The sequence below is a fragment of the Sapajus apella genome, unplaced genomic scaffold, assembly GCF_009761245.1.
Source record: "Sapajus apella isolate SASKATOON/1434 unplaced genomic scaffold, GSC_monkey_1.0 scaffold20, whole genome shotgun sequence".
Taxonomy (NCBI): Eukaryota; Metazoa; Chordata; class Mammalia; order Primates; family Cebidae; genus Sapajus; species Sapajus apella.
This window is the reverse complement of record NW_022436960.1, coordinates 523725-548765: the sequence shown is the minus strand read 5'-3', so window position 1 is coordinate 548765 and position 25041 is coordinate 523725. Positions and strand designations below refer to the sequence as shown.

At 54.3% G+C, this 25041-nt stretch overlaps 2 protein-coding genes across 9 annotated transcripts in view; one reads left to right on the top strand and one right to left on the bottom strand.

Annotated features, from left to right (window-relative positions):
• AMN (amnion associated transmembrane protein) overlaps positions 1–3070 on the top strand; it is a 15657-nt gene extending 12587 nt beyond the window's left edge. The window contains exons 12-13 of one of the 3 annotated variants that reach the window (XR_004271660.1): positions 1697–1911; positions 2000–3070. Coding sequence is in view for 1 of the 3 variants with exons in the window: in XM_032287310.1 (XP_032143201.1) it covers positions 1697–1846 (150 nt within the window). In the remaining 2 variants the exon portion in view is untranslated. Of the gene's footprint in view, positions 1–1696 lie in introns of all 3 variants that reach the window. The other 2 variants (XR_004271661.1, XM_032287310.1) reach the window with 2 other exon arrangements.
• The window catches only part of CDC42BPB (CDC42 binding protein kinase beta), a 111724-nt gene continuing 88559 nt past the window's right edge, over positions 1877–25041 (bottom strand). The window contains exons 22-38 of one of the 6 annotated variants that reach the window (XM_032287301.1): positions 24088–24138; positions 22441–22527; positions 22036–22113; positions 20216–20321; positions 18161–18297; positions 17431–17570; positions 15491–15572; positions 14252–14468; positions 13787–13849; positions 12148–12744; positions 8573–8670; positions 8393–8477; positions 8179–8296; positions 7962–8079; positions 6983–7088; positions 6790–6860; positions 1877–3314 (exon numbers count right to left, since the gene is read on the bottom strand). In XM_032287301.1, the coding sequence (XP_032143192.1) occupies positions 3183–3314; positions 6790–6860; positions 6983–7088; positions 7962–8079; positions 8179–8296; positions 8393–8477; positions 8573–8670; positions 12148–12744; positions 13787–13849; positions 14252–14468; positions 15491–15572; positions 17431–17570; positions 18161–18297; positions 20216–20321; positions 22036–22113; positions 22441–22527; positions 24088–24138 (2286 nt within the window). In that variant the 3' untranslated portion in view covers positions 1877–3182. The remainder of the gene's footprint in view (positions 3315–6789; positions 6861–6982; positions 7089–7961; positions 8080–8178; positions 8297–8392; positions 8478–8572; positions 8671–12147; positions 12745–13786; positions 13850–14251; positions 14469–15490; positions 15573–17430; positions 17571–18160; positions 18298–20215; positions 20322–22035; positions 22114–22440; positions 22528–24087; positions 24139–25041) is intronic. The other 5 variants (XM_032287303.1, XM_032287305.1, XM_032287306.1 and 2 more) reach the window with 5 other exon arrangements.

Sequence of the window (25041 nt, the reverse complement as noted above, 5' to 3'; positions counted from 1 at the left end):
GGATATGGACCCGCCCCTGGTGTGGGCTGTGAGGATATGCTCTGGGGACCCGCCCCTGGTGTGGGAGGAGATTCTCTGGGGGACCCGCCCTTGGTGTGGGCTGTGAGGAGATGCTCTGGGGACCCGCCCCTGGTGTGGGAGGAGATTCTCTGGGGGACCCGCCCCTGGTGTGGAAGGAGATTCTCTGGGGGACCCGCCCCTGGTGTGGGCTGTGAGGAGCCGCTCTGGGGACCCGCCCCTGGTGTGGGAGGAGATTCTTTCGGGGACCCGCCCCTAGTGTGGGCTGTGAGGAGATGCTCTGGGGACCCGCCCCTGGTGTGGGAGGAGATTCTCTGGGGGACCCGCCCTTGGTGTGGGCTGTGAGGAGATGCTCTGGGGACCCGCCCCTGGTGTGGGAGGATATTCTCTGGGGGACCCGCCCCTGGTGTGGGAGGATATTCTCTGGGGGACCCGCCCCTGGTGTGGGAGGAGATGCTCTGGGGACCCACCCCTGGTGTGGAAGGAGATTCTCTAGGGGACTCGCCCCTGGTGTGGAAGGAGATTCTCTGGGGGACTCTCCCCTCGTGTGGGCTGTGAGAGGACATTCTCTGGGGGACCCACACCTGGTGTGGGCTGTGAGGAGATGCTCTGGGGACCCGCCCCTGGTGTGGGAGGAGATTTTCTGGGGTACCCACCCCTGGCGTGGCTGTGGAAGGAGATTCTCTGCGGGACTCGCCCCTGGTGTGGGCTGTGAGGAGATGCTCTGGGGGACCCGCCCTTTATGTGGGCTGTGAGGAGATGCTCTGGGGGACCCGCCCTTTATGTGGGCTGTGAGGAGACGCTCTGGGGGACCCGCCCCACGTGTTGGCTGTGAGAGGACATCCTCTGGGGGACCTGCTCCTGGTGTGGGCTGTGAGGAGATGCTCTGGGGGACCTGCTCCTGGTGTGGGCTGTGAGGAGATTCTCTGGGGGACCCGCCCCTGGTGTGGGCTGTGAGAGGAGATTCTCTGGGGGACCCGACCCTGGTGTGGGCTGTGAGGAGACGCTCTGGGGGACCCGCCCCACATGTTGGCTGTGAGAGGACATCCTCTGGGGGACCTGCTCCTGGTGTGGGCTGTGAGGAGATTCTCTGGGGGACCCGCCCCTGGTGTGGGCTGTGAGGAGACGCTCTGGGGTACCCGCCCCTGGTGTGGGCTGTGAGAGGAGATTCTCTGGGGGACCCGCCCCTGGTGTGGGCTGTGAGGAGACGCTCTGGGGCACCCGCCCCTGGTGTGGGCTGTGAGAGGAGATTCTCTGGGGGACCCGACCCTGGTGTGGGCTGTAGGAGGAGATGCTCTGGGGGACCCACCCGGGGTGTCGGCTGTCAGGAGATGCTCTGGGCTTCCCAGGAAAAGTGCTTGTAGCAGCTGTCTAGGCCGTGGTGCCTGGCCCAGAGCTGCCGGGTCTTGGGTGCTCCCGTTCGGTGCTGGTCAGTGGCATATAGAAGGCAACTCTTCATGTAACAACTTGGGAAAGTAACCTTGAGCATCCCCTCAACCAGGAATACTCACCCTGGCCCAGGCCTCTCCGAGAGCTGCTGCCTCTTCCCGGGGTCTCTGGCCTGCCCTATCCTGTCTCTTGCGGCTGCTGTGGGTTTACCATGTATGGTTGTGGACAGCCTCCTGGGGCCCTGCCTGGCTCGGGCTCACAGGCACACTGCCCTCCTTCCACCCTTCAGTCCTGCCCCAAGGATGCCCCCTGCTCAGGTTCAACACTCCAGCAGCAGCATTCCGTGACCTTCAAGTTACCCAGGAAAGTGTCCACTGGCAAGGTGTCTCCTTCACTGCCTTTTGGAGCTCAGCCACTTCTGGGGACCAGACACAGGTGACACGTTATCACATCCAGACGGACTGCTGGGAACTTTAAAACTGCCGTCTTCTGTTTTATTGACAGGTAAATTGTTCAAAAATGTTCTCACGATTCAATAATTACAAAGACTCAGACTTACATTAAAAAAGTAAAAACCAGAACCCCCCTGCAGGTGCCCGTCCAGCAGAAGGCCCAGGAGGGCAGTGGGGTGGGCAGGGCTGGCGGAGCTGGGCCAGTCAGTGCCAACTTGGGGAAGGGCACATCCTGAACAGCCTTGCCAAGCAGCCGACCAGTGGGAGGACAGGGGAGGCCCGGCCCAAGCTGCGGAGAAGCTGTGTCTGCCGCAACAGTTAACCACAAGCCTCTGATGACACAGGGCCACAGAGCTGGGCACTCAACATCTGACACAAAGAAGGGTGAGGTGAAACACGCGCGAAGGGCATCGCTGTGCCGTGGGCCAGGGCCAGTGTGCACGAGTGTGTTGGGTGGGTCTACGTGATCATAAGGGCTACTAATCACCAGGGCTCCATGCGGGGGCGGGGGGTGGGTGGGGTGGGGTGTCCCAGTGGCTGCAGCGTGGCTCCCTGGGGCTCTGGCCTCCTCTCAGCCCAGCAGGCCACAGGGCCTGCCTGCACCACGACACTTGCTGGTTTTATGGCAGGAGGCAGAAGCCTTTGAAGCGACTGGAAAGCAGAGCATAGCAGACTTCACAGTAGTAGATACTGGTGACACTTCATGGCTGTGACCCAGAATGAACTTGACGCACACAGGACGCAGGGTGTCACTGGTCCCGGGCCTCTGTCCATGACCAGGTGGTCAGCAGCACTTCTGCAGCTGACTATGCAATGGCTAAATGAATAAAAAGGCCACAAACTAACCTCCACTTTCCTCTGTCTTCAAAATTCTAGTGACACTGGGAATGCTAGACGACCTCTTACTATTCTGCTAAGGTCCTAGGGTTTCAGGAACTAGGGAAAGACTGGGTACTGAGGCTGTGTCCCCAGCTGTCTGCTTCCAAAGCAGCTGTACTACGACGGGTTTCTGCTGAGGAAGTGGCGTTAGCAGGGCCCCACACGCCTTCTCGGGCTGTCAGGGGTGGGAGAGGGACTGTGTGGGGTCCTTCATGTGCAGACGGGACGTGTCGCCTCACAGCTGTGCAGACGAACGGATCTGGTCTACTGCCACAAACAATGCGGCATAAAACTGATCAATATTATAATAAAGATTTGTCTTCATCTCCGTATCTACAAAGTGATTCTACATTTCCTTGGACAGCACTGGAGGGCCCGCTCAGTCTTGGCACTGACGCTGGAGGCCAACCCCAGCTCCCTGGGCCCTGTGGCGTGCTGGCGGCTTCAGGCGTCACAGGCCGGCTGCTCCAGGCCTTCCAGGGGGAGCTGGCTCCTGTGGGGGGAGTTAGGGCTCGGTGGACCGCTGGGGTTGGAGCTGTTCGATGGAGTTGAGTGTTTGGTGGAGTCCGAATCCGGCTGTGAACAGGAAGAGGGCAGGGTGAGCACCTGCTGCCCTAGCCTGGGGAGGCAGCGCCCAGCTGGACGAGAATGTCTGTCCAGGGACAGCTGTGGCAACTGCTCTTCCCCTTTGGTGTCATGAGACCACACAAGCTTCTACACCAGTGATTCCTGAGGGCCTTCGGCTTGCTGGTGAGAGTCACAAATCGATGTCTCACCCCACTCAAAAATAACACAGGAATTATTACGAAAGACAGCAACTCTGTAGTGAAGAAACCAGATGAGGCGGGGCACAGTGGCGCCCACCTGTAACCCCAGCACTTTTTGGGAGGCCAAGGTGGGTGGATGGCACTCGAGGTCAGGAGTTCAGGACCAGCCTGGCCAACATGATGAAACCTCGTCTCTACTAAAAATACAAAAATTAGCCGGGTGCAGTGGTGCACACCTGCAACCAAGCAGTCCACATTCACAAACATGACACTCTTTCCCGAGAAAAGCATGAGGAATAGAAGGGAACTCCCCAAATGATGAAACAGCTAACAATACCCAGTGGTGAGAGACAGAATTTCCCCCAAGATCAGCAACAAGACAAGGATGCCTGCTTTCACCACTGCCACTCAACATGGCACTAGGGGTTCCAGCCAGAGCAACCAGGGAAGAAAAAGAAAAAGGGTTCCAAGTTAGAAATAAAGTTAAACCATCTCTGTTTGCAGACAATATGATTCTACACATAGAAAATCCTAAAGAAAAGAATCCACAAAAAACCAGCAAATTCAGCAAGTTATAAGGCACAGGATCAACACACACACATCAGTTCTATTTCTATACATCAGAAACGAACACAGTGAAAGGGAAACTGAAAAAAAAACTCAATTTACAATAGCATCCAAAATAATAGCTAGGAATAGTTTAACCAGAGGAGTCAAAAATGTGTACACTATAAATTACAAAACATTGCTGAAAAAAAAAACAGCTTAAATAAATGGAAAATATCCCATGTTCATGGAGTAAGTATATTGCTAAGATGGCTGTTCCAGGCTGGGGCGGTGGCTCACACCTGTAACCCCAGCACTTCAGGAAGCCAAGGTGGGAGGATCGTTTAAGGTCAGGAGTTCGAGACCAGCCTGGCCAACATGGCGAAACCCTGCCTCTACTAAAAATACAAAAATTAGCTGGGCATGGTGGCAAGTACCAATAGTCCCAGCTACTCAGGAGACTGAGGCACCAGAATTGCTTGCAGTGAGCTGAGATCGTACCACTGCATTCCATCCTGGGCCACAGAGCAAGACTATGAATTAAAAAAAAAAAAAAAAAAAAAAAGCCAACAAAAAAATGCATTATGAGGAATGTAAATGACAACCTGTAGAACAAGAGAAGACATCTGCAAATCACATCTCGCAAGAGCCTGCTATTCAGACCACTACAGGAGCTCCAACCCATCCACAGAAAGACAAACCACCTATTCAAAAATGGGCAAAGGCCTTGAGCAGGTATTTCTCTAAAGAACGTACGAAATGGCCAATAAGCTTAAGAAAAGATACTCAAGTCTCTAGGGAATGCAGATCAAAACCACAATCAGACACTACTTCACAGCCACTAGGACCACTATGAAAAAGAAAACAAAAACAAAAACAAGTACTGGTGAGGGTGTGGAGAGAGAGCCCTCAGACATTGCTGGCGGAAATGCAACAGGTACAACTGCTGCAGAAACCCCAATGTGAAGACAGGCACTCAATAAGTATGTGCACACGTGTTCCTAGCACCATGCACTATGGCCCAAACGGGCATCGGGGAAGAATGGGAAAACAAGGTGGGCTCTATCCATGCAGGAGAATATTATTTAGCATTGAAAACGAAACCCTGACACATGCTACAGCAGAGGTGAACCACAGCAACAGTCTGCCAAGTGAAAACCAGGCACAAAGGGTCAAAACCATTTCTAGGGGCGGGAGGAAAAAAAAATTTCTATACGAAAGGCTGGGTACTCCATTTCCACAAAATGTCCATCAGGGGAAATCTCAGAAAACTGGGGGCTGCCCAGGTGCTAAAGGGAGGGAGCAACGGGGAGAGAATGCTTAAGGGGCAGGAATTTATTTTGAAATGATGAAAATGTCTTTTTTATTATGTTTTAGAGACAGGATCTCGCTACATTGCCCAGACGGGCCTTGAACTCCTCAAGTGATCCTCCCACCTCAGCTTTGCTAGCAGCTGGTACTACAGGCATGAACCACTGCGCCCGGCCTGGGGTAATGGAGATGTTTCTGAATGAGAAAGAGGTGGTGGATGTTCTAAATGTCACTCAGTTGTTCACTTCGGTCATCTGGGCCCAGTGTGCTGGCTGATGCCTGGCATCCAAATCCTCTGCGAGGCTGAGGTGTGAGGACGGCTTGAGCCCAGGAGTTGGGAGACCAGCCTGGGCAACAAAATGAGGCCCTGCCTCTATATTACTACTTAAAAAAAAAATAGTTGTTTTGTGACTTTCATTTAAAAGAACAAACAACGTCATGCAGATGAAACAGGCACTAGCTGCCTCGGGGCACGGTGCCCTGAGAGGGGTGCCATGTCCTCTGTGTGGTGTGACAGCCTGAGACATGCATCGAAGCTCCTGAGCAGGAAACAGCAGACAGACACAAGCTCTGGAGCAAGCTGTAAAGTAGCAGCAGTACTCGCTGCAAAAATGTTACCGCCCACCAAAGACAGGCTGAGGGCCTGCTGCAGAGTAAAGGGCGGGGCGCAGGACGGACAAAGGACGGAAAGTCAGAGGATATCCAGAGGAAGAGACAGCGACCTTGGCAGTAATGTGTGCAAGGCATCTGCACTTCTGTTTGGCAGCTGATGTTAAAACGTCTCAGTGCTGGGGCTGAGACGTGTGCTGGGGTGATGGGCCTGGCCCTTCTACCTGCCTTCCTCCCTCCCTCCAAGGATGGCACCAGGGGCTCAGCCCACAGCACTGAAGCTCCCCGCCTCCCTCAATTGCATTCTCACCCCCGTTCTGCACAGGGGAAACTGAGGCCAGAGCAGTGCGGCTGAGCTGTGCACAAGAACGCTGCCAGCCAGAGCAGGGCTTGTCCCCGAGGTGGTCCCCACACTCTGACACCTAGCGCCATCCCAGGGGAGGAGCAGAAGAGAGACCACTGTGGAAGGCCAGCCCGGACCAAAGCAACCACTGATGTGTCACAAAACAACACAGGGGAGTCCCAGAGGAAGGAGCAGCCTCTGGCGGAGGCATGCCCATGGGGCAGTAACAGCCCCGCCCCCAGCCAGTGCTCCCAAAGGGGACCCAGGATCTGACCAAGAGATGGCTGCTTGGGCCTCCTGGAGGAAGGGACGGCCACCCCTGCCTCCCTACCACCCTGTTGCCCTCACACTGCACAGAACAGCCTAAGTGGGGTGCTCCAGAAGGGCTGTCACACCACTCAGGCCCCCAGATCTTTGGCTGCTCCTACTGCAGTGGCGGCTCACTGCCAAGGCACTGCACCTGGGAACGTCTCACCTCTTTGTCGAAGTCCTGGTCTGGATCGGACATACTTCTCAGAGGCACAGCCACACCGGGCTCCGATCCACCTATGGAGCAAGGACAGCTTTCCTCTTAGGGAAAAATTCAAGAATGGAATCAAAATTCTGGGGTCTCCCCATTCCCACCTCCCACCTCCCCCAGGGCGGTGGGGGCCGCGCTTGCGCCGCACCTGACGAGGGCCATGAGATGTAGGGCTTGTTCCTGGACGGAGGCTGGCGGGCCAGGCTGGCGGGCGTGGGGCCTGGCCTTTCCTCCTGGGAGTGGGGCCCGGCACTCTGGACAGAGACAGCAACACATGAGTATGCTTGGGAGACATAAAGAAGGGTCAGCAGCGAAGTTTGTGCCACCTATGGTGGCTGTGGCCCCCTGACTTTGATGAGCAAAATGGGGGCCAGGAGGGCTCCCTGGAATGGACAAGGGCTCAGGGCAGTCTGGAACTAAGAACTGGCAACACCAACTTAGGCCAGGTCAAATCCTCTAAGAGGCATTTATTTTTTTTTTTGAGACTTAGTCTCACTCTGTCCCCTAGTTTGGAGCGCAGTGGCGTGATCTCGGCTCACTGCAACCTCTGCCTCCTGGGTTCGTGTTTCTCCTGCCTCGTCCTCCCAAGTAGTTGGGACTACAGGTGCCCGCCACCATGCCCAGCTAATTTTTGTAATTTAGTAGAGAGGGGGTTTCACCATGTAGGCCAGGCTGGTTTCAAACTCCTGACCTCAGGTGATCCACCTGCCTTGGCCTCCCAAAGTGCTGGAATTGAGCCACCAGACCCAGCCTAAAAAGCATACTTCTTAAATAAAAAAGAGAAAGTATGCTATCTGTTGGTATGAAGGGCTACTTAGAAACCACCACCTGACAGCAAATGGCCTTAGGAAACCCTGACAGGCTGACATGGTGACAGACTCCACAAGCACACCCGCAGCATCACTGCCAGAGCAGCCTGGGGTCTGTGCACAAGGCCTGTGACAGGGACAGTGCTTGTGAACACAGCTTCAGTGAGACAAGCTTGTGTGACAGGTCAGAGGACAGTGCCAGCATTGGCGGGCGGGCCCTGCCTATGGGGCGGTCTCAGCCGCCACAGCTGTCTATTGGGGAGGAGAGGATGGGGTGCCCTGCCCGGCCGGCCCGCCCCACCACGGCCGTGCACGCACCAGAGGCAGGTCCATGAGCACCTGCATGCCGTCGCCCGGGCCCATGTGAGCCACATGGTTGAAGTTGGTTGGGTTGGATATCATTTTGGATCTCAATTCTGGGTCTCTAAGCATCTCTCTGGGGAAAAGAAACACTTTTGAGATTCATGGATATGTGAGAATCCTCGTGGCCCTCCCCAGAGCGAGGCCTGGCTGGCCCCGTGAGGCCCGTTCCTACCGCCGCTGCTGCAGTCTCTCCTCCTCTGGGACCTTGAAGACGAACCGCCTTTTGCTCCTGGTGCGCAGCATCTGCTTCTTGCTGTTGTCGCAGGTGTCTGGCACGTTGAGAACCGCTCCTGCAGAAGCAGAGTGCGTGGTGATGGTGCTGCAGCGCCAGGGACACGACCCCCTCTGCCCCCTTCCCTCCACTCCCGGCGCAGAGGAAGGCTCACCCGAGAACTTGCTCTTGAAGTATATCAGGCGTGGGGGCTCACAGTTGAGGAGGTTGAGGGTGCCTTCAGAGTTCAGGGGCCTTATCTGGATTGGAAGCCAAGGAGGGACAGTAAGTGCGGGCCAAGCAGACTGCACCGGGAGAACCCCACCCGCACCGGAGGGCGCCGAGGCCGCCTTACCCTGCGCAGGCCTATGGTCTGCACCCACTCCATGGTGCGCACATCGAAGACGTCGACGCCATACTCGCTGTACACCGTGACGTGGGTGGGGCTGCAACCTAGCGCAGATGGAGCAGGGCGGGGTGAGCCACAGTGGCTCAGAACTCACCTGCCCTTGGGCCGGAGGCCACGCCTTGGCACTTGAACAAGTGCAGAGGCGGGAGCACTGCCCTCAGCTGGTTCACATCACCAGAGACTTCACGTTCCCACTCTGGAATTCATCTTCATTTCAAAGTTTAAACAAACACAATTGAAAGTTTAAATGCTCCATCATCACGTCTCTAACTAGTATTTTGAAGACTATAGTACAGATGTTGAAGGTGACTTTTAAAAGTTTGGTTTTTCATTTAGCTCTCATGAGATGTTACTATCATGAAAGCTACTAATTCAGGCTTACCGCACTGGAAACTCAGGCAGGGGGCTGTTTAGTACGGTGAGGTGAATTCCTTCTGTAGGAGAGGACAAGTCAGGTTTCCAGGTAGGCATTAAAACCACAAAGAAACCACTGCTGACCTCTGGCCAACAACCCTGCCTGTCTGCCCTCCACACTAATGACCCCAGACCCCTAGGCACCCGTGCTGTGGGGGCGGGGGAGGCCCCTCTGCAGCCTGGTCTGAGGGTGACGGCGTCTTGCAGGGAGCTCTGGTGTCCGAGCTCTGCTCCTCACCTCCTCATCTGTTAGCTTACAGCAGCACCACCACCCAGGACACCAAGGATGTGAGAACAAGGACTGCAGAGCCTTTGGGCACTTGGAGTTTAAGGGGCTTTCTCCACATTTAGAACAGCAATGACACAGCTGCGCCACGTGATGGAGAAGCAGTGCATGTGCACTGCTCCGTCCCTCCGTGTAGGTGGCACAATCACTGTCCCCACAGCCCCTCAGTGTGGCTTGGCTCCTAGCCATCACTTTGCAGAAACGCAGAGCTGTGAGGTGGCAGGTCCCAAATGCAAGAGAGCTCCAGCTCAGTGACCTCCAGACCTAAAGGTTAATCTGCATCGTGACATACCTCACTGCTCTGTTTCTATCACAGATTCCAGAGGCTACAAGATCAAGCCCATTTTATTTTTTTTGAGACGTCATCTCGCTCTGTCACCAGGCTGGAGTGCAGTGGTGTGATCTTGGCTCACTGCAACCTCTGCCTTCCGGGTTCAAATGTTTCTCCTGCCTCAGCCTCCTGTGTAGCTGGAATTACAGGTGCGCACCACCACGCCTGACTAATTTTTTTTTTGCATTTTTAGTTGAGACAGGGTTTCACCATGTTGGCCAGGATGGTCTCAGTCTCCTGACCTGGTGATCCACCCCATAGGCCTTATGAAGTGCTGGGATTACAGGCGTGAGCCACTGCGCTGACCTAGATCAGGCCTTAACTTCTGAATACAAAAAGAAAATCAAACAGGGTTTGCAAAAGACAAAAGATGTTGGCCTGGTCACCAGATGTCTCAGGGGCATTCCAGATGCACCTGTGAGGCCTCTGAGAGCCACGTGCAAAAGCAGACCCTGAACTGATCTTCAGGGAACTGCTCTCCACACAGGGGCTTCTGGGAAGGCCTCACCTGTCGAGTATGTGGAGATTCACTTGCAAGGAACCAGAGAGAAGTCTAATGTGCTGACTCAGCGATAAACAGATTTCCAGTCTAAAAAAAATCTAAGCTAAAGAGTATTATAAAGAACCTGGGGTCTGACAGATGTGACATATGACTGATGCAGGACACATGGCCCTTGTGGCCCTCAGCTGCAACAGATTAGATGACACCTGCCCGAAGGGCCAGGGAGGCCACCCACACAGGGTGCTCAGCACAGGTGCAGAATGAGCAGCTCCTCTTCCTATAGGTGGTGAAATGACTTTTGGCCAGCTCTGAAACTCATCTGCATCTACTGCCCCCGTGGGAGAGGCAGCCCCCCAAGGTGGAGAACCCTGGAACTTCAGGTGTCTATGCCAGACACATGTGGCCAGGATCTCAAATACATTGCATTAAGTGACCTGGGTCCTCTTCAGCATTACACTTTGCAAAAATGCAAATCCTGTTGTGTTTCTCAACTCTGTGCTGGCTGCCCATAAAGAGGGCAGGGTGTGGGGGGAAGAGTCCAGGACAAGGGGTGCTAAGGCAGTGGACTGGGCCTTTCCTGCACCTCACCCCAGGCCCCACGGCCCACACGTCTGCTGTGGCATGGCCATCGGGATGGAGCTGGGACACACTGCAGTAAGCCCCTGTGGGTGGAGGCTGGCACGCACCTCACAGGCCTGGTGTCTAGCCAAGATGCCTGGGTATGCTGCCGCCTCGCAAGGCCAGCAATGCGGCAGACAAAGCGTTAGCTTCAGGTAAGTGAGGGAGAACATAATTCCCCCACCTCTGCCCTGTTACCCCATCTGCCTGGCTTGTCCCTTTCTTCCCTGCCTCCCCTTCATCTGTGGATTTGATGGTGCAGGTTACTCTGATAGATCAAACAGAGGGATTCTGAGGTTTAAGGTTTCTTTCCATTTTTTTTTTTAAGAGACAGGGTCTCATTCTGTCCCTCAGGCTAGAGTTACGTGTAGTGGTGTGATCATGGATAGTTTTTTGGTTTTTAATAGAGATGAGGCTGGTATTGAACTCCTGAGGTCAAGTGAGCCTCCTGCCTCAGCCTCCCACAGTGGTGGGATTATAGGTGTGAGCCACTGCTCCCTGCCCGGTTTAAGGTTTTAAAAGCAATCAGGCAGTGGGCCAGGTGGGAAGTGCCCACTGGTGCTGCTTTCCCCAGTGCCACCATTCACATAGAAAGTCATGTCAACTAGGCGAATTAAGTGACCCAACTGTTTGAAACAGCTCCTACCGCTCTCAGAAAACACCTGTCCCAAGAGGGACTATAACTTAGACACCAGAAGTGAATTTTTTCTGGCCACCAAAACCCTTCAGTTTGTCTTTACTACTGTGTAAAAGTTTATATATTATCATGAGAAAGGTATTTTTTTTTTTTTTTTTGAGATGGAGACTCGTTCTATTTCCAGGCTGGAGTGTAGTGGCGTCATCTTGGCTCACTGCAACCTCCGCCTCCCTGGTTCAAGCCTCAGCCTCCTGAGTAGCTGGGATTACAGGCACGTGCCACCATGCCCAGCTAATTTTTATATTTTTGATAGAGACAGGGTTTTACTGTGTTGGCTAGGATGGTCCTGATCTCCCTCGTGATCCACCCGCCTCGGCCTCCCGAAGTGCTGGGATTACACAGGCAGAAGGCCTTTTAAACAAGATGAATGCCATGCCCCACCCTCCATCTGCCTAGTCCGTCTGCCTGGGGGCCTATGTCCACTGACTGGGTCTTGTGCTGAGGCCTCTGGAAGAACCAGCCCCATGTGCTCAAGGGAGAGAGGCTGCTGAGCCCGCCCACCGCTGGTCTGAGATGTTGAGATCTGCACCGTGCCTGCTGCTGTACCTCTCCTGATGCTTTGTGACTACGAGACTCAGGGAACTAGAAGACAAACCAAAGCAAAATCGAACACATGCCGACTGTCGGTGGGAAAAGCAGCAACAGGGATATGCAACAGAAAACATATACATACTACAGGCGACAGGAGCCGCAGGCCACATGAGCTCCTGCGCGCGTGCCCTCCGGCCTTGCGGGTCCACGTACAGTCCCATGTGGCTGAAGCAAAGCAGGTACTCCTCGCTTTCGAGCTCCACAGCACAAAGGGCATCAAAAGACTGTTGTGAGAGGAACGCAAGCGAGGGGTCATTGGGATTTACCAGGTTTAGAGGCTGCCCGTCCCCCTGGATGCTCAGCAGGCAGAACCCAGAAGGGTAGCCCACACAGAGCCTGTCCCTGAGCACCGCCAGGCACTGCACGCTGCCAGGAGCCACAATCTCATTGAACTTTCTGTGGAATGGCTTAGTTCTCTGGATCTCATAGCAAAGGATCAGCCGTTTCACGGCTACAAACAGGCAGGTGGCAGAGCTCTTCTTCAGCGTCGCCGTGGCCATGAGCTGGCAGCCTTTGGTTTCCGGAAGCTTGATGTCAAAGCTGCCTTCTGCTCCGTCGAGGGACGACCATGGATAGAGGTGCACGTGGTGGTTCCGGCCACACAGGAGGATTACGATCTTCTCTCTGGGAGCAAGCTCGATCTGGTGTACCTTCTTACAGTCAGCTGCACGCACAATCACTGTGGTGGGGAGGACAGTGTGAGGCCAACAGAATGGCCAGCAGCTCGCAGGGGCTGATGGCCTTGGCTAAAGACCTGCCTGTAACGCCCTGGGCCCCTCCCCTGGGCTCCCTTCCTATGTGCGCAGCCTGAGCCCAGCCCTGAGCCTGTCCCTGCCCACAAAGCCAGCAGCCTGAGTGCCCCGGAGAAGCTGCTCTGTACACGCACAGTGTGCTCAGAGGGCAGCCTCGGGGCCGGTCAGAAGGCCCCTCCACCTCTGCTGCTGTGCACACCCCTCAGTGTACCAGGGCAGCGCTTCCACCTGGGTCCTCGTGCAGCAAGGCCCAGGGGTGATCTGGGCCTCCTTCCATCTTATCCTCAAACCAGAGAGCCCTCGCGCTGCACATGACGAACAAAGAGCTGCCGCGACCTGCTGGGACCCAGAGACGAGTCCTCTGACGGCACTGCCCTCACACAGCCCCAGGTTAACCTAAGCCACCTGCTTGCTCAGGACCTCCCTGAAGAGTTGCCAGAGCCTCGTCCAGCGGCTGCCCCATCCTTCTCCCTACATGGCCGTCGCATGCTGAGACACTGGGTCTGTCGAGAAAGCACTACGGCTCCCGTGAAATGCCGCTGGATGCCTTGAGGGATGCTCCCAGGGCCCCTGCCCCACTGCCCAGGGCCAGTTCCAGTCTCCTGAAGTTTCTGCTCCTAGACCCGGGGCTGTGGAGCAGGCATGTGCAGGGAGACCTTTGCCCTTCCTCGCTGGCGAGAGTGAAGTGTCAAAATTGGAAGCAAAGAAACTAAAGCTTCTCAAGTGAAGCCTCAACACAGGTTGGGAAATCTCAGCTGTTCCGCCTTCCGGGGACATTCCCTGACCCCCACCCATGCCCTCTCAGTGCTCTCCTGAACTCGATGGATGCGACACGGATTTAGCACATCGCCAGGCACTCGGCGCTGGTCTCCACGGCACCTTCATCTTAGCAGCCACTGACCCCGGGCTGTCTGCAAAGGTCAGGCTGGGCCTGTGACATCCCAGGCTGGCAATCCCCTGCTCACTCACCATCTCGGGTGACCTCGATGATATACAGCCCTTCTTCTAAGCCGACTGCAATCCTGTCCGCATCTGTGGAGGGTAACAGAAAGTCAGTACAGCTGACCAGGAACAGCATGGGTTTGAACTGCGTAACTCCGCTTATTCACGGGGATTTTCAACCATGTCGGTGAAAACACAGCATCCCAGGGATGTGAAACTTCGGTTTCAGGGTGACTTTCTGTACACATGGACGCTGCAGGGCCAACAGTGGGAGTGAGTCTGCAAGGATTTGGGTGTGTGCAGGGCTCCTGGGGCACCCCCAGGCTTACCCAGGGCCGACTGTCCACACAGGTCACCTGCTTCTCAACATGCAGGGAGAAGCCGTCCACAAACCCTAATGGACCACGCGCCTGTGAACTGCGTCTGACTTTCAGATGGGCACCGCAGTGCTGTTGCTTCCGACACGTAAAGGACACAGCCTTTGGGACGTACCCACAATGGCAGCTGTCAAGACGGCTTTGATGAGAGGCAGCGAGCTGTCATAGGCTTCCAAGGGCACATGCACGACCTGGTTCCTCAGCCGGTTTTTATGAAGGATGGACTGGAGTCCTTCTAGAATTCCAACCCACTTCCTCTTTTCGTTCTCATTTTCTGTCAGAATGAGCAGCGAGCTGGTCTTAGAAGGTGCACCTAAGAGAGAGGCCGTCACCTTCAGGCCAGAAAACAGAAGAGAAGAGAGGAGCCATCAGACGCCAAAGCCGCACAGATGCCATGGCCCTGCTGGGGCCATACACCGTGGAGCAACAGGTCCCGGCGCACTTCCCCAGTGGAGCCCTGACCCCACCTCGCTGGGCACCTTGCAGGGGCTCCCGAGGCAGCACGCAGAAGAGGCGGGGTTCTAAACAACCCCGTGAAGTCCCTTCCTGGTCCCATTTTTGTTAATTCTGCTTTTGCCAACACTATCAATAGCTGCCTACTTTAAATTTGCTTTCTTGGATAATCATTATAAATAAAAATAGATTCTGAGAATGTGTCCAGGAAAAGAGGGTCTCAAAAACACTGGCCCAAATCCCACCTCCCCGTGATGGCCTCTGAGCACGCACTGACGGTTTCAGTCACTACCGTCACCACCGCTCCAGCAACGATGGCAATTTCCTGCACCGTGTACAGGAGGCTGTTTCTGAATAAAGATGTGATTTAGCAAAAACTGACTTACAGACTTAGTTTTGTTGTCAACCAATGATTACTGTGTTTATAAAAAAAAAAAAAAATCCCCAATGGGGGGGCTGGAGGGTTTCTTTCCCCAATTCACAGTCTTCTAGAAACATCCTAGTGCTACAATGTCTAACACTAATTCAGTGAGGGACTCAATCAGCCAACAAAAACGCTGGCTCTGACTGGTGCTGGGGGGCGCTGCAGCGGCACCTAACCCGCCCCAGCGCCCACCAGCAATGCCCAGATGTGGACTGGGTGGAAGGAGTTTCAGATGTAGGAGGAAAGGGAGGGTCAGTGAAGTGAGGTCTGGGAAGAAGCCAGCCAGGAGGCTCTGAGATGGGCACAGGCTGCTGCTCTGCCAGGATGTGGACGCACAGGGACCTGGGGCCGGGCTGGAGGCTGAGACCCGGAAGCCAGACTGGAAGCACGCTGGTGGCTGCCGTGGCATGACGGCAGGCCTGGAATAATCAGTTTTAACCATGTGATTTGTTACAAAGAATAATGGAAAATCCGTACCCTGAATATACACGGAATGTCTCGGCGGGTAGCATGAATGACATCTGAGGCCAGGACTGAGCTCACGGAAAACTCTTCATCTCTGGTAAGAAAGAAACATTGACCCTGCTGGGAGACACACACAGGGCTGAAGACCCACGCCCTGCCCCTCCACCCCTATGTTCCGCAGTAGAGGGCAGGTCCCCCGCCTCCCACAGGTGCAAAAAACACGGGCAGGGCCAAAAAATGACTCAAGACTCTGGCAGGTGTTTCAGGGCTTAGGCTGCCGGAAGGGAAGCCAGGAGCCTCATCCACACTGTGTTGGTGCCCGTCAGTCCCTCTCCTCTACAGCCACGTGCAGAGGACAAGTGGGGTGAGGGGTGGGTGTGGGGGTGAGATGGGGAGTGGGGGAGTTGGCTGTGAGGTGTGGAGGTGAGAGGGAAAGTGGGATGTGAGGTGTGGGGGATGTGGTGTGTGGAGGTAAGTGGGGGAGGGGGTGTGGTGTGTGGAGATGAGGGGCGTGTGGGGTGTGGAGGTGAGGGGGGTGTGGAGGTGAGGGGGATGTGGGTGTGGGGTGTGGAGGTGAGTGGGGGAGGGGGGTGTGGGGTGTGGAGGTGAGGGGTGTGGAGGTGAGGGGTGTGTGGAGGTGAGGGGTGTGGAGGTGAGGGGTGTGTGGGGTGTGGAGGTGAGGGGTGTGTGGGATGTGGAGGTGAGGGGGGTGTGGGGTGTGGAGGTGAGGTGGGTGTGGGGTGTGGAGGTGAGGGGGGTGTGGGGTGTGGAGGTGAGGGATGTGTGGAGGTGAGGGGGGTGTGGGGTGTGGAGGTGAGGGGGGTGTGGGGTGTGGAGGTGAGGGGGGTGTGGGGTGTGGAGGTGAGGGGGGTGTGGGGTGTGGAGGTGAGGGGGGGTGTGGGGTGTGGAGGTGAGGGGGGTGTGGGGTGTGGAGGTGAGGAGGGTGTGGGGTGTGGAGGTGAGTGGGGGAGTGGGGCGTGGGGTCAGTGTGGAAGTGCTGCTCTGAAGAAGGTCCCAACGCTGGGGGTGCTGAGCCTTGCATTTGGACCTGTGGCTTGGGCTTATGCCAACTTTGTGTCCACCAGTGGCTCTTTGTTTGCAGGCCAGAGGCACACCTGTACAAAGCCAGGGACTGGTAGGTGCCCTGAGGGCAGGGGGCGTGGAAGACGGAGTATCTGCCAGGTGTTACCGGCACACCCTCGTTCTCCTCAGGGTACCCAGCAGCCCTGCCCCAAGAACCAGTGCTACAGATGGAGTCTGTGCACCACACAGGAGACAGGGCACGGCCACCAGAGAGGACACAGAGGCGGGAGCTTGGCTCCTGTGCAGGCCCCGGGATGAGCTCGGCCTTAGTGACACGTTTACCTTCACAACAACCATGCCAGTAATGTGGCCACTGTCCTCATCTCACAAACAAGAACAAAGGACCACAGACGTCAACTGTAAGGAAAGTGGAAGGAGGCCCCGCCTACTCCTGCAGCTGACCCTGGGTGGCACTGAGACATGGTCACCAGCGAAGGCTACGGACATCCACACCCGCATGGCCCACAGCTCCAGACTTCTTCCACACGCCAAGAGCACCTGCCACGGTCTCTAAAACGCAGAGATGGCCACAGGCCGCATGGCTCCTCTCTGGGATCTGCTGACCATTCTTGGTCATGTGGTTTTCTTATGTTAAATACATGCCTCTTTGGCAAAGGTTTCAATGCAAACATCTGCAAGGCAGGAAGAGCCTACAGCGTGCATGTTCCTGTGTGCACATGTCCACATGCATGGCTGCTCAGATGCAGGGCTGCGCTTTACGTCGTGACTGTCACCCATTTTTGCAACTCTCCGATAACGAGGTGGGTGAAGTATCAATGAGGTCAAAGATTACTAAGCAACCCACTGTCCTTTTGGCGAAAGACAGGAAGGAAGATTGACGGAGCAAGGGCGGTGCTACCCAAACAGACCTGAGATCTAAGACCTGACTCGCAATGACCCCAGGCTGGGTGGACTTTCCTTCAGGCAGGTCATAAAGGAAGAGCTTGCAGTCACAGACAACTGCATATGCGCGCTGCCATCCCTTCTTCACCCCGGTGGGCTTTGGGACCTATTAATAAAAACAAACAGTGGCCACGTTCCACCAGGCCAGGCAGGCGGCCAGGCTCCTTTACATTCACTCACCATCTCCTTCCAGCTGCCAGGGACAGCGCTCCCTGTACCCTGCCCAGGCTGGAGGCAGAGCGGTCTGGGCGGAGGGGTGTCTGCCCAGGAAGGCTCAGGGCGGTGCTGGGGAGGGGTCCACACATGGCAGCAGTGCCAGGGAAAGCTGGCAGCTCAGGCCACATCGCATCACCCCCATGCAGGGTGCTGTGGTACATGCAGCTGGACAGGCACGTAGAGGTAAGCCTGGCACCGTGGCTTTCAGACCCCACTGAGCTTCTGCCTGCTGGCCGGACACTCAGCCCAGGACGGACTCTGAGTGAACTTCTGCGTGGAGGCCACAGGATGCCCAGGCCATTCAGAGCAGCAGTTGTGCCAGCCTGATGGCCTCAGTGCCCAGGAAAGGAGGCCTCCTAGGACTGGCACCAAGGCCACCTGCCACCATGAGGGGCTGCTTTTGAGAGCGGCTGGGCATGGCTATTGGTCACTGCACACCACAGGCACCAACGGCTGAGGGGTGGAGGTGAAGCTGCCTACCTTGACGTGGCCTTTGTAGGCTGTTCCTATGCCTCGCTGCACATCCACTCCCAGAGGCCTCTTGGACTGCTCGGGGGGTATTGGGCACACCTGGGGGACACTGTCTTTGCAGGACACATGGCAAGCGAAGGAACATACTGGAAGAGAAAGAACACTGCTTTCAAAGCTTGCTTCCTACAGAGAAGTCACTGCAGAACCTATGCCTTAAGGAGGCAATTTAATAATTACCAGGTCTCGCCTGGAATCCCAGCACTTTGGGAGGCGGAGGTGGGCGGGTCACTTGAGGTCAGGAGTTTGAGACCAGCCTGGCCAACATGGTGAAATCCTGTCTCTATTAAAAATATAAAAATTAGCCAGGCGTGGTGATGTGCGCCTGTAATCCCAGCTACTCGGGAGGCTGAGGCAGGAAAATCACTTGAACCCAGGGGGTGGAGGTTGCAGTGAGCCAAGATCGCACCATTGCACTCCAGCCTGGGTGACAGAGCAAAACTGCATCTCAAAATAAAACAAAACAAACAAATAAAAAATAATGACCAAGTCTCACATCAAGTCCAGACACCCAAGAAGGTAAAAACAGTTGCAGGGCACAGTCCACACAAAAGCTCAGGGATTCTGGTACTGAGTACATCTTCAGCCTGCGCACACGGGATCCTACAGGAAAAGGGGCTGCTGACAGGAGGCCTTAGTGCAGAGGCCTGCCTTCCTGCCAGCCTGGCCGCATCCCACACAGCTGAGTTTCTGCACGGCAACTACAGGCCAATGGTCACGGGGACAGGGGGTCTTGGCGGCCAATCAAAACATGCGTGAATTGAAATAACAAAACCCAATGCTTCTGCTATAATGTAGAATGAAGGGAAATACCAAAGCAGTTCTTGCAGGATAGCACTGCTCACAGACCCACAGTCAGGAAGACAGCAGTGTTCAGAGCCAGTGCAGGTCTGGACTCCAGGACCCTCCTGCAGCACTGGGTGGCCGGGGGTGATTGCTCGTCTATGAAATGGGGCAATCACTGAGGGGGTGAGAGCACATCAAATCCCAGCACAGGGCAAGAGCACAAAATAGAGCCTTATAAATGCTAACGATGGGCTGGGTGCAGTGGCTCACATCTGTAAGCCCAGCACTTTGGGAGGATGAGGTGGGTGGATCACCTGAGGTCAGGAGTTCAAGACCCACCAGGCCAACATGGCAAAACCCTGTCTCTATTAAAAACAAAAATTAGCCGGGCATGGTGTCGTGCGCCTGTACTCAGCTAGTTGGGGGGCTGAGGCAGGAGAACTGCTTGAATCTGGGAGGCAAAGGGTGCAACAGGCTGAAAAGAAACTGAGCCACTGCAATCCAGCCTGGGTGACAAGAGTCAAACTCTGTCTCAAAAATGAAAAAAAAATATTAACGATGACTAGAAGCAGAGACAAATAATCGTGGTTGTCTCTAGATAATATGATAGCGGAAGGTTTTAAACAATCACTCTTTCTCTCTGATTTTTTAGAATAGCTGCAGACAATACATTTTGTAGTAACTCTCAATAGATGACTCTGGTCACCACAGCAGTGCACAGTGCACTGGAACCCCCAACACAGCAGGTAGCCACAGTTCCACAGACCTTTACTGAGCATTTGTAAAATAAATCTAGCAGGCTGAGTGCAGTGGCTCACGCCTGCAATCCCAGCACTTTGGGAGGCTGAGGCAGGAGGATCACTTGAGTCCCAGAGTTAGAGACCAGCCTGGGCAACAAAGTGAGACCCCATCTCTACAAAAAAATTAAAAATAGCCAGGCACGGTGGTGGTGTGTGCCTGGGGTCCTAACTACTTGGGAGGCTGAGATAAGGGTATCGCTTGAGCTGGCGAGGTCAAGCTTGCGGTGACCCATGATTGCACCACTGCACTCCAGCCTGAGCAACAGAGTGAGACCCTGTCCCCCCACCCAAGAAACAAGCCTGCCCTCAAATAGCCAATTAAACTTGACTTCGGTTTGGTTTGCTTGCCTAAGGGCTGCCCTGGAGCTGGCTGGTGCCCTGGGCTGTGCACGCTGACCCCTGGAACTGCAATGACACTCACCCTCGCAGGCGTAGCCCTGCCGGATCAGCCCAACCATCAGGGAGGTGCAGTGGCTGCACTGAGTAGGGCTGGAGAAGGACTTGATGCTGAACTGGTGAGCTTTTGGCTGGAGGGAGAAAATCAAGAACACTGAGGTGAACCATGGACTCTTCAGAAGGGAGGCAGATCAACCTGCCTGTCATCAGCATATACGCAACGTGGGCCTCACCTTGAAAAGGTGAAAATGTACAAGTTCTTGGTCTGCGTGTTCCCTAACAGGGCTTATGAGATAGTGGTGAAAAGCACCTACGAGCGTAAGCCAGAGACAAACCAACAAATGCTCCCTTCAGCGGGAGAGCTATACCCAAAACCCAGGCCCAGGGGCCAGGGCACTGTGGCAGCAGGGCCAACTCCTTCTGGCTCACGTTCCTGGCCTCCTGGAGACCAGCCCACACTGGCTCTTGGGGGCTGGTGTGGGGCCACAATTGGGTTGGGCTGCACACAGGCCTTTGTGTGTCCAAGAACACGCAAAAATCACCTACAGGAGAACAGTTCACAACGGCAAACGCCTAGAGATGCTCATGGTCCCTCATAAGGAGTGGACACATCGTGATCCCGGCAGGAACAGAAGCAGACCCAAGGAGTGTGGTGCGGGCCATGCGGGACTGCCTGTTGACAAAGCTCGGGCGCAGCAGAGGCCAACAGGATCCTCAGCAGGACACAGATATGGGGGAAACCATTTGCAAGAAGTAGGGGAGTGACCAACACAAACTCCAGAGAGCCGCAGGAAAAGAGGCTGGCTGAGGTGGGCAGGGAGGCCGGTGGGCGGCGGCCAGGCCATCAGGAGTACGCATGACACACGAGCATTCTGCAGAGCTATTGCTGTCAAATATGGTGACCAAACAGGCGACCTCTCGACTTGGCCCTGACTCTGCAAGAGTCTCAGTCCAAAAGCCAAACCCTTAATTAGCCTCATGAAGCCTGGCTTCTTATCTCCAGCTGGCTTCGCTGCCTGTGGCGGGAAGCACAAGCAGAGGCCGTTGTCTACATTAACCACAACAAAAACACCTTACGCCAGGGGGCTTTGTACTCGCAATGCTTGGAACTCAGGGGCCTGTCACTTTGGAGACTTTCTGATCTGTACTGATGTTTATACAGAAGAAAAGGGGATGCTACAAAAGAAGCCGAGGTCAGGACAAGGGGATGCAAAAAATAAGTCCGTGGGACCAGGACAGGGGAGCAGGGCCCTGTGGGACCAGGACAAGAGAACAGGGACCCTGTGGGACCAGCACAGGGGAGCAGGGCCCTGTGGGTTCAGGACAGGGGAGCACGGACCCTGTGGGTTCAGGACAGGGGAGCAGGGCCCTGTGGGGCTGCTGTGCCAGCTATCCAGGATGTGCCTGTGCAAAGAATGAGGCTCAGAACTGCACATGCACTGCAGGGCCCTTTATGCCACAAGTCATTCCCACCCACCAGCCACATGGTTCTGTAAGGTTCCCTAAGCACAGACAGACAAATGAAAATCAACGTGGAGGAGTAAGCTCCCTATGAGTGGAGAGAATATGGCTTGGGGAAAGAAAGGAGGAGAGTGGGGAGACTGAATGCTGAACATTTCCAATTAGAACGCATTTGTGTAGCATTGGTATCGTGAAGAAAACACAGGCTCCTGATGGCTTCCTGAATTACACAGCATTCTCAACAAATTTCTTATAAGACATGAGGGTCATTACTGTGTGTAGGCAAAAATGACTAAGTCCGTTTAACTGACACAAAAGGTATTTTCTAAATAACTGAGAACAAAGTAACTAAGAAGGCGCCCTGGGTGAAAGCAAGGCCCCTACCTTCGGTCCAGCCAGAGCCAGGGCCTGCGTGGTGGGCAACGGCACAGCGGATGGCCTCTGCGGGGGCCGAGCCATGTCCTGGGAGACAAGCAGGACAGGTGAGTGTCAGCCCAGCTCAGCTCGGCTGAGACACCTGCCCCACAGGGTGCACTTCTCACAAGAATGTGTTACCAGTGAATAGCTCTGCATTTTTATTTTGCCACAACATTGAAACATCTGATGCCAAAGCCTTCCTCGTCTAGGGGAAGGATGACAGTGAATTCTCAAAATGAAAGGTGGGCTTGAGCACCTGGGCAGAAGCCCTCGCTGCAAGCTGTTATGTAGGGACCAGGTGAGCGGCGTCTGCTCACCTGGACACGAGGGCAGACCCCAGGTGGGAGCATCACCAGGGCAAGGCTGGCTCACCTCCTGCTGCTCTGATGCAGCCGCAGACATCAACGGGGACGCTTCTGGCTTCGGAGCTTGTGTTTCTTGTTCACTAGCTGAGCTGGTCTGTGAGAACCAAGGAAGAGAGAGTGGGGTGAAAGGACATACTCTACAGGATCCAGACTCTACTTACAAGTTCTTTACAAATCAAAGCGCATTCTGCCTGACCCAGAGGTCCCAGTGGTTCTTACTCCTGGATCCTGTCACCCCTTGGGTCTCCCCATGGACCCCCGCTCCACCCCCAGTGGGCCGGCCTGCCCTGAGGATCCCTGGCCTTGGCATCCTCTGTGGAGTGATGACGACCACGTGGGCAGGTAGAGTCTGACAAGTCAGTCACCCCCTGAGGTGAGAATTTGCTTGGAGAGGCCTCTAATGCACAGTCCTGAGCATACCCCTCTCGCAGCCTCCTTGCTCGGGCCACTGAAAGGGCAAGACCTGGAAACGCAGATCCTTCCTGACCTTTATTCATAAGTAACGTCATCTAAACCTAGCCATCTTAAGATCAATTAGCCAGGACGGGCATGGTGGCCACACCAGTAATCCCGGCACTTTGGGGGGCTGAGGCGGGCGGATCACCAGAGGTCAGTAGTTTGAGACTAGCCTGGCCAACATGGTGAAACCCCATCTCTACTAAAAATATAAAAATTAGCTGGGCATGCTAGTACACACCCATAATCCCAGCTATCCTGGAGGCCGAGTCAGGAGAATCGCTTGAACCCAGGAGGCGGAGGTTGCAGTGAGCCAAGATCATGCCATTGCACTACAGCCTGAGCGAGACTCTGTCTCCAAAAAAAAAAAAAAAAAAAAAAAAGGATCAATTAGCTAAATAATGCTTCTTAATCTCATTTCAAGGATCAAGAAGAAATTCTAGTATCAACAGAGGCCAGTGGGCCCATAAGCAGAAGTAACAATTTCCCTGAAAATGTTATGACACAGGGAAGCAATTTTTTTTTAAAACAAATTAAGAGTTCTAATTTCACAGTGATTTATTTGAAGCTAAAGCTACAATCTAAAACCACTTAAAAACAATTCTATTTTAACGAGTATTCCTGAAACTAACAGTTTTTCATCAAAGGCCAGTGCTGTTTACACAGACGCACATGTAGGTATGCTCCGCAGTAAGTGTCAGCGCCAACAGACAGTGTCCTAGGACACAGACATGGCTGGGTAGGTACCTAAAAGGGCAGTTTACAGCTGTATTTTCTGTTCCACATCAGAATCCCAATGAACCAAATCAGATGAACATTTTCCAACAGTTGCAATTAATTAGGCCACGGAGGAAGCAGCCAAATTCAGATGGGACGGTAGCACACACACAGAACACACACACAACTGGGTACTGCAAATTCACAAGGGAAAGGCTAGCTCAACTGGCTCATTATCAAAGCTAAAAAATGTAAACAAATCTGCCTCATAAATAAGGTATGTTAAGTGAGTTACAGTTCCATCTTTAGATAAATGAGGAGAAAAATAATATGAAGTAATTTAATTGTAGCCATGGAAAAGCCCCACTCGTTTCATTTAGTCGGTTAATGAATCAGAGGTTCGGATTAAGGGACAGGAGCATTGAGGAGGTTGTGCACTAAAGGGTGAAAGCCATGGGAAGCCAGCGCTGCAGCCACTTACTTCTTCCCAAAAGGCTAGCAGGGAAGATGCAGACGAGGTGGAGAGAGAGTCCTTGGAGGTAAGAGACAGGAGGAACAAACATCACTTCCCACCCATGAACACTGGCATGAAGACACATCAACTTATTCTTGGTGGCAGACCATTTCTAGTAATAAACAACATGGTTCATGCAGGCAGAGTGGGACAAGAAGCTTCTCAAAGACAATTTTCAAGAGTCTGGAAGCTCTTCCTGACAGACTCAGACCCTGATAAAGGGCTTTTTCTACTGAACAATAAATGGCTTCCTACCGAAATCACAGAGGTGTTAAAGAGGGATTAGCCAGCAGGGGCTGTGGCTTATGCCTGTAATTCCAGGACTTTGGGAGGCCGAGGTGGCAGACCACTGGAGGTCAGGAGTTCGAGACCGGTTTGGGCAACATAGCAAGACCTCATCTCTACAAAAAAATTTAAAAATTAACTGAACGTGGCAGCAAGTACCTGTAGTGTTGGCTACTCAGGAGGCTGAGGCAGGAGAATCGCTTGAGCCCAGGAGTTGAGGTTGCAGTGAGCTATGATGGCACCACTGCACTCCAGCCAGGGCAGCAGAGGGACGCCCTGACTCTAAAAAATGGTTATGATGGTTTACAATTTAAAAATAAACTATGGGCCAGGCATGGTAGCCACGCCTGCAATCCCAGCACTTTGAGAGGTCGAGGTGGGTGGATCACTTGAGGTCAAGAGTTTGAGACCAGCCTGGCTAATATGGAGAAACCCCATCTCTACTGAAGAAAAAAAAAAAAAAAAATTAGCCAGGAATGGTGGCGCAGGTCTGTAGTCCCAGCTATAGCTACTTGAGGGGCTGAGGCACAAGAATCACTTGAACTCGGGAGGTGGAGATTGTGGTAAGCTGAAATTGCACCACTGCACTCTACTCCAGCCTGGGCAACACAGTAAGACTATGTCTCAAAAAGAAAA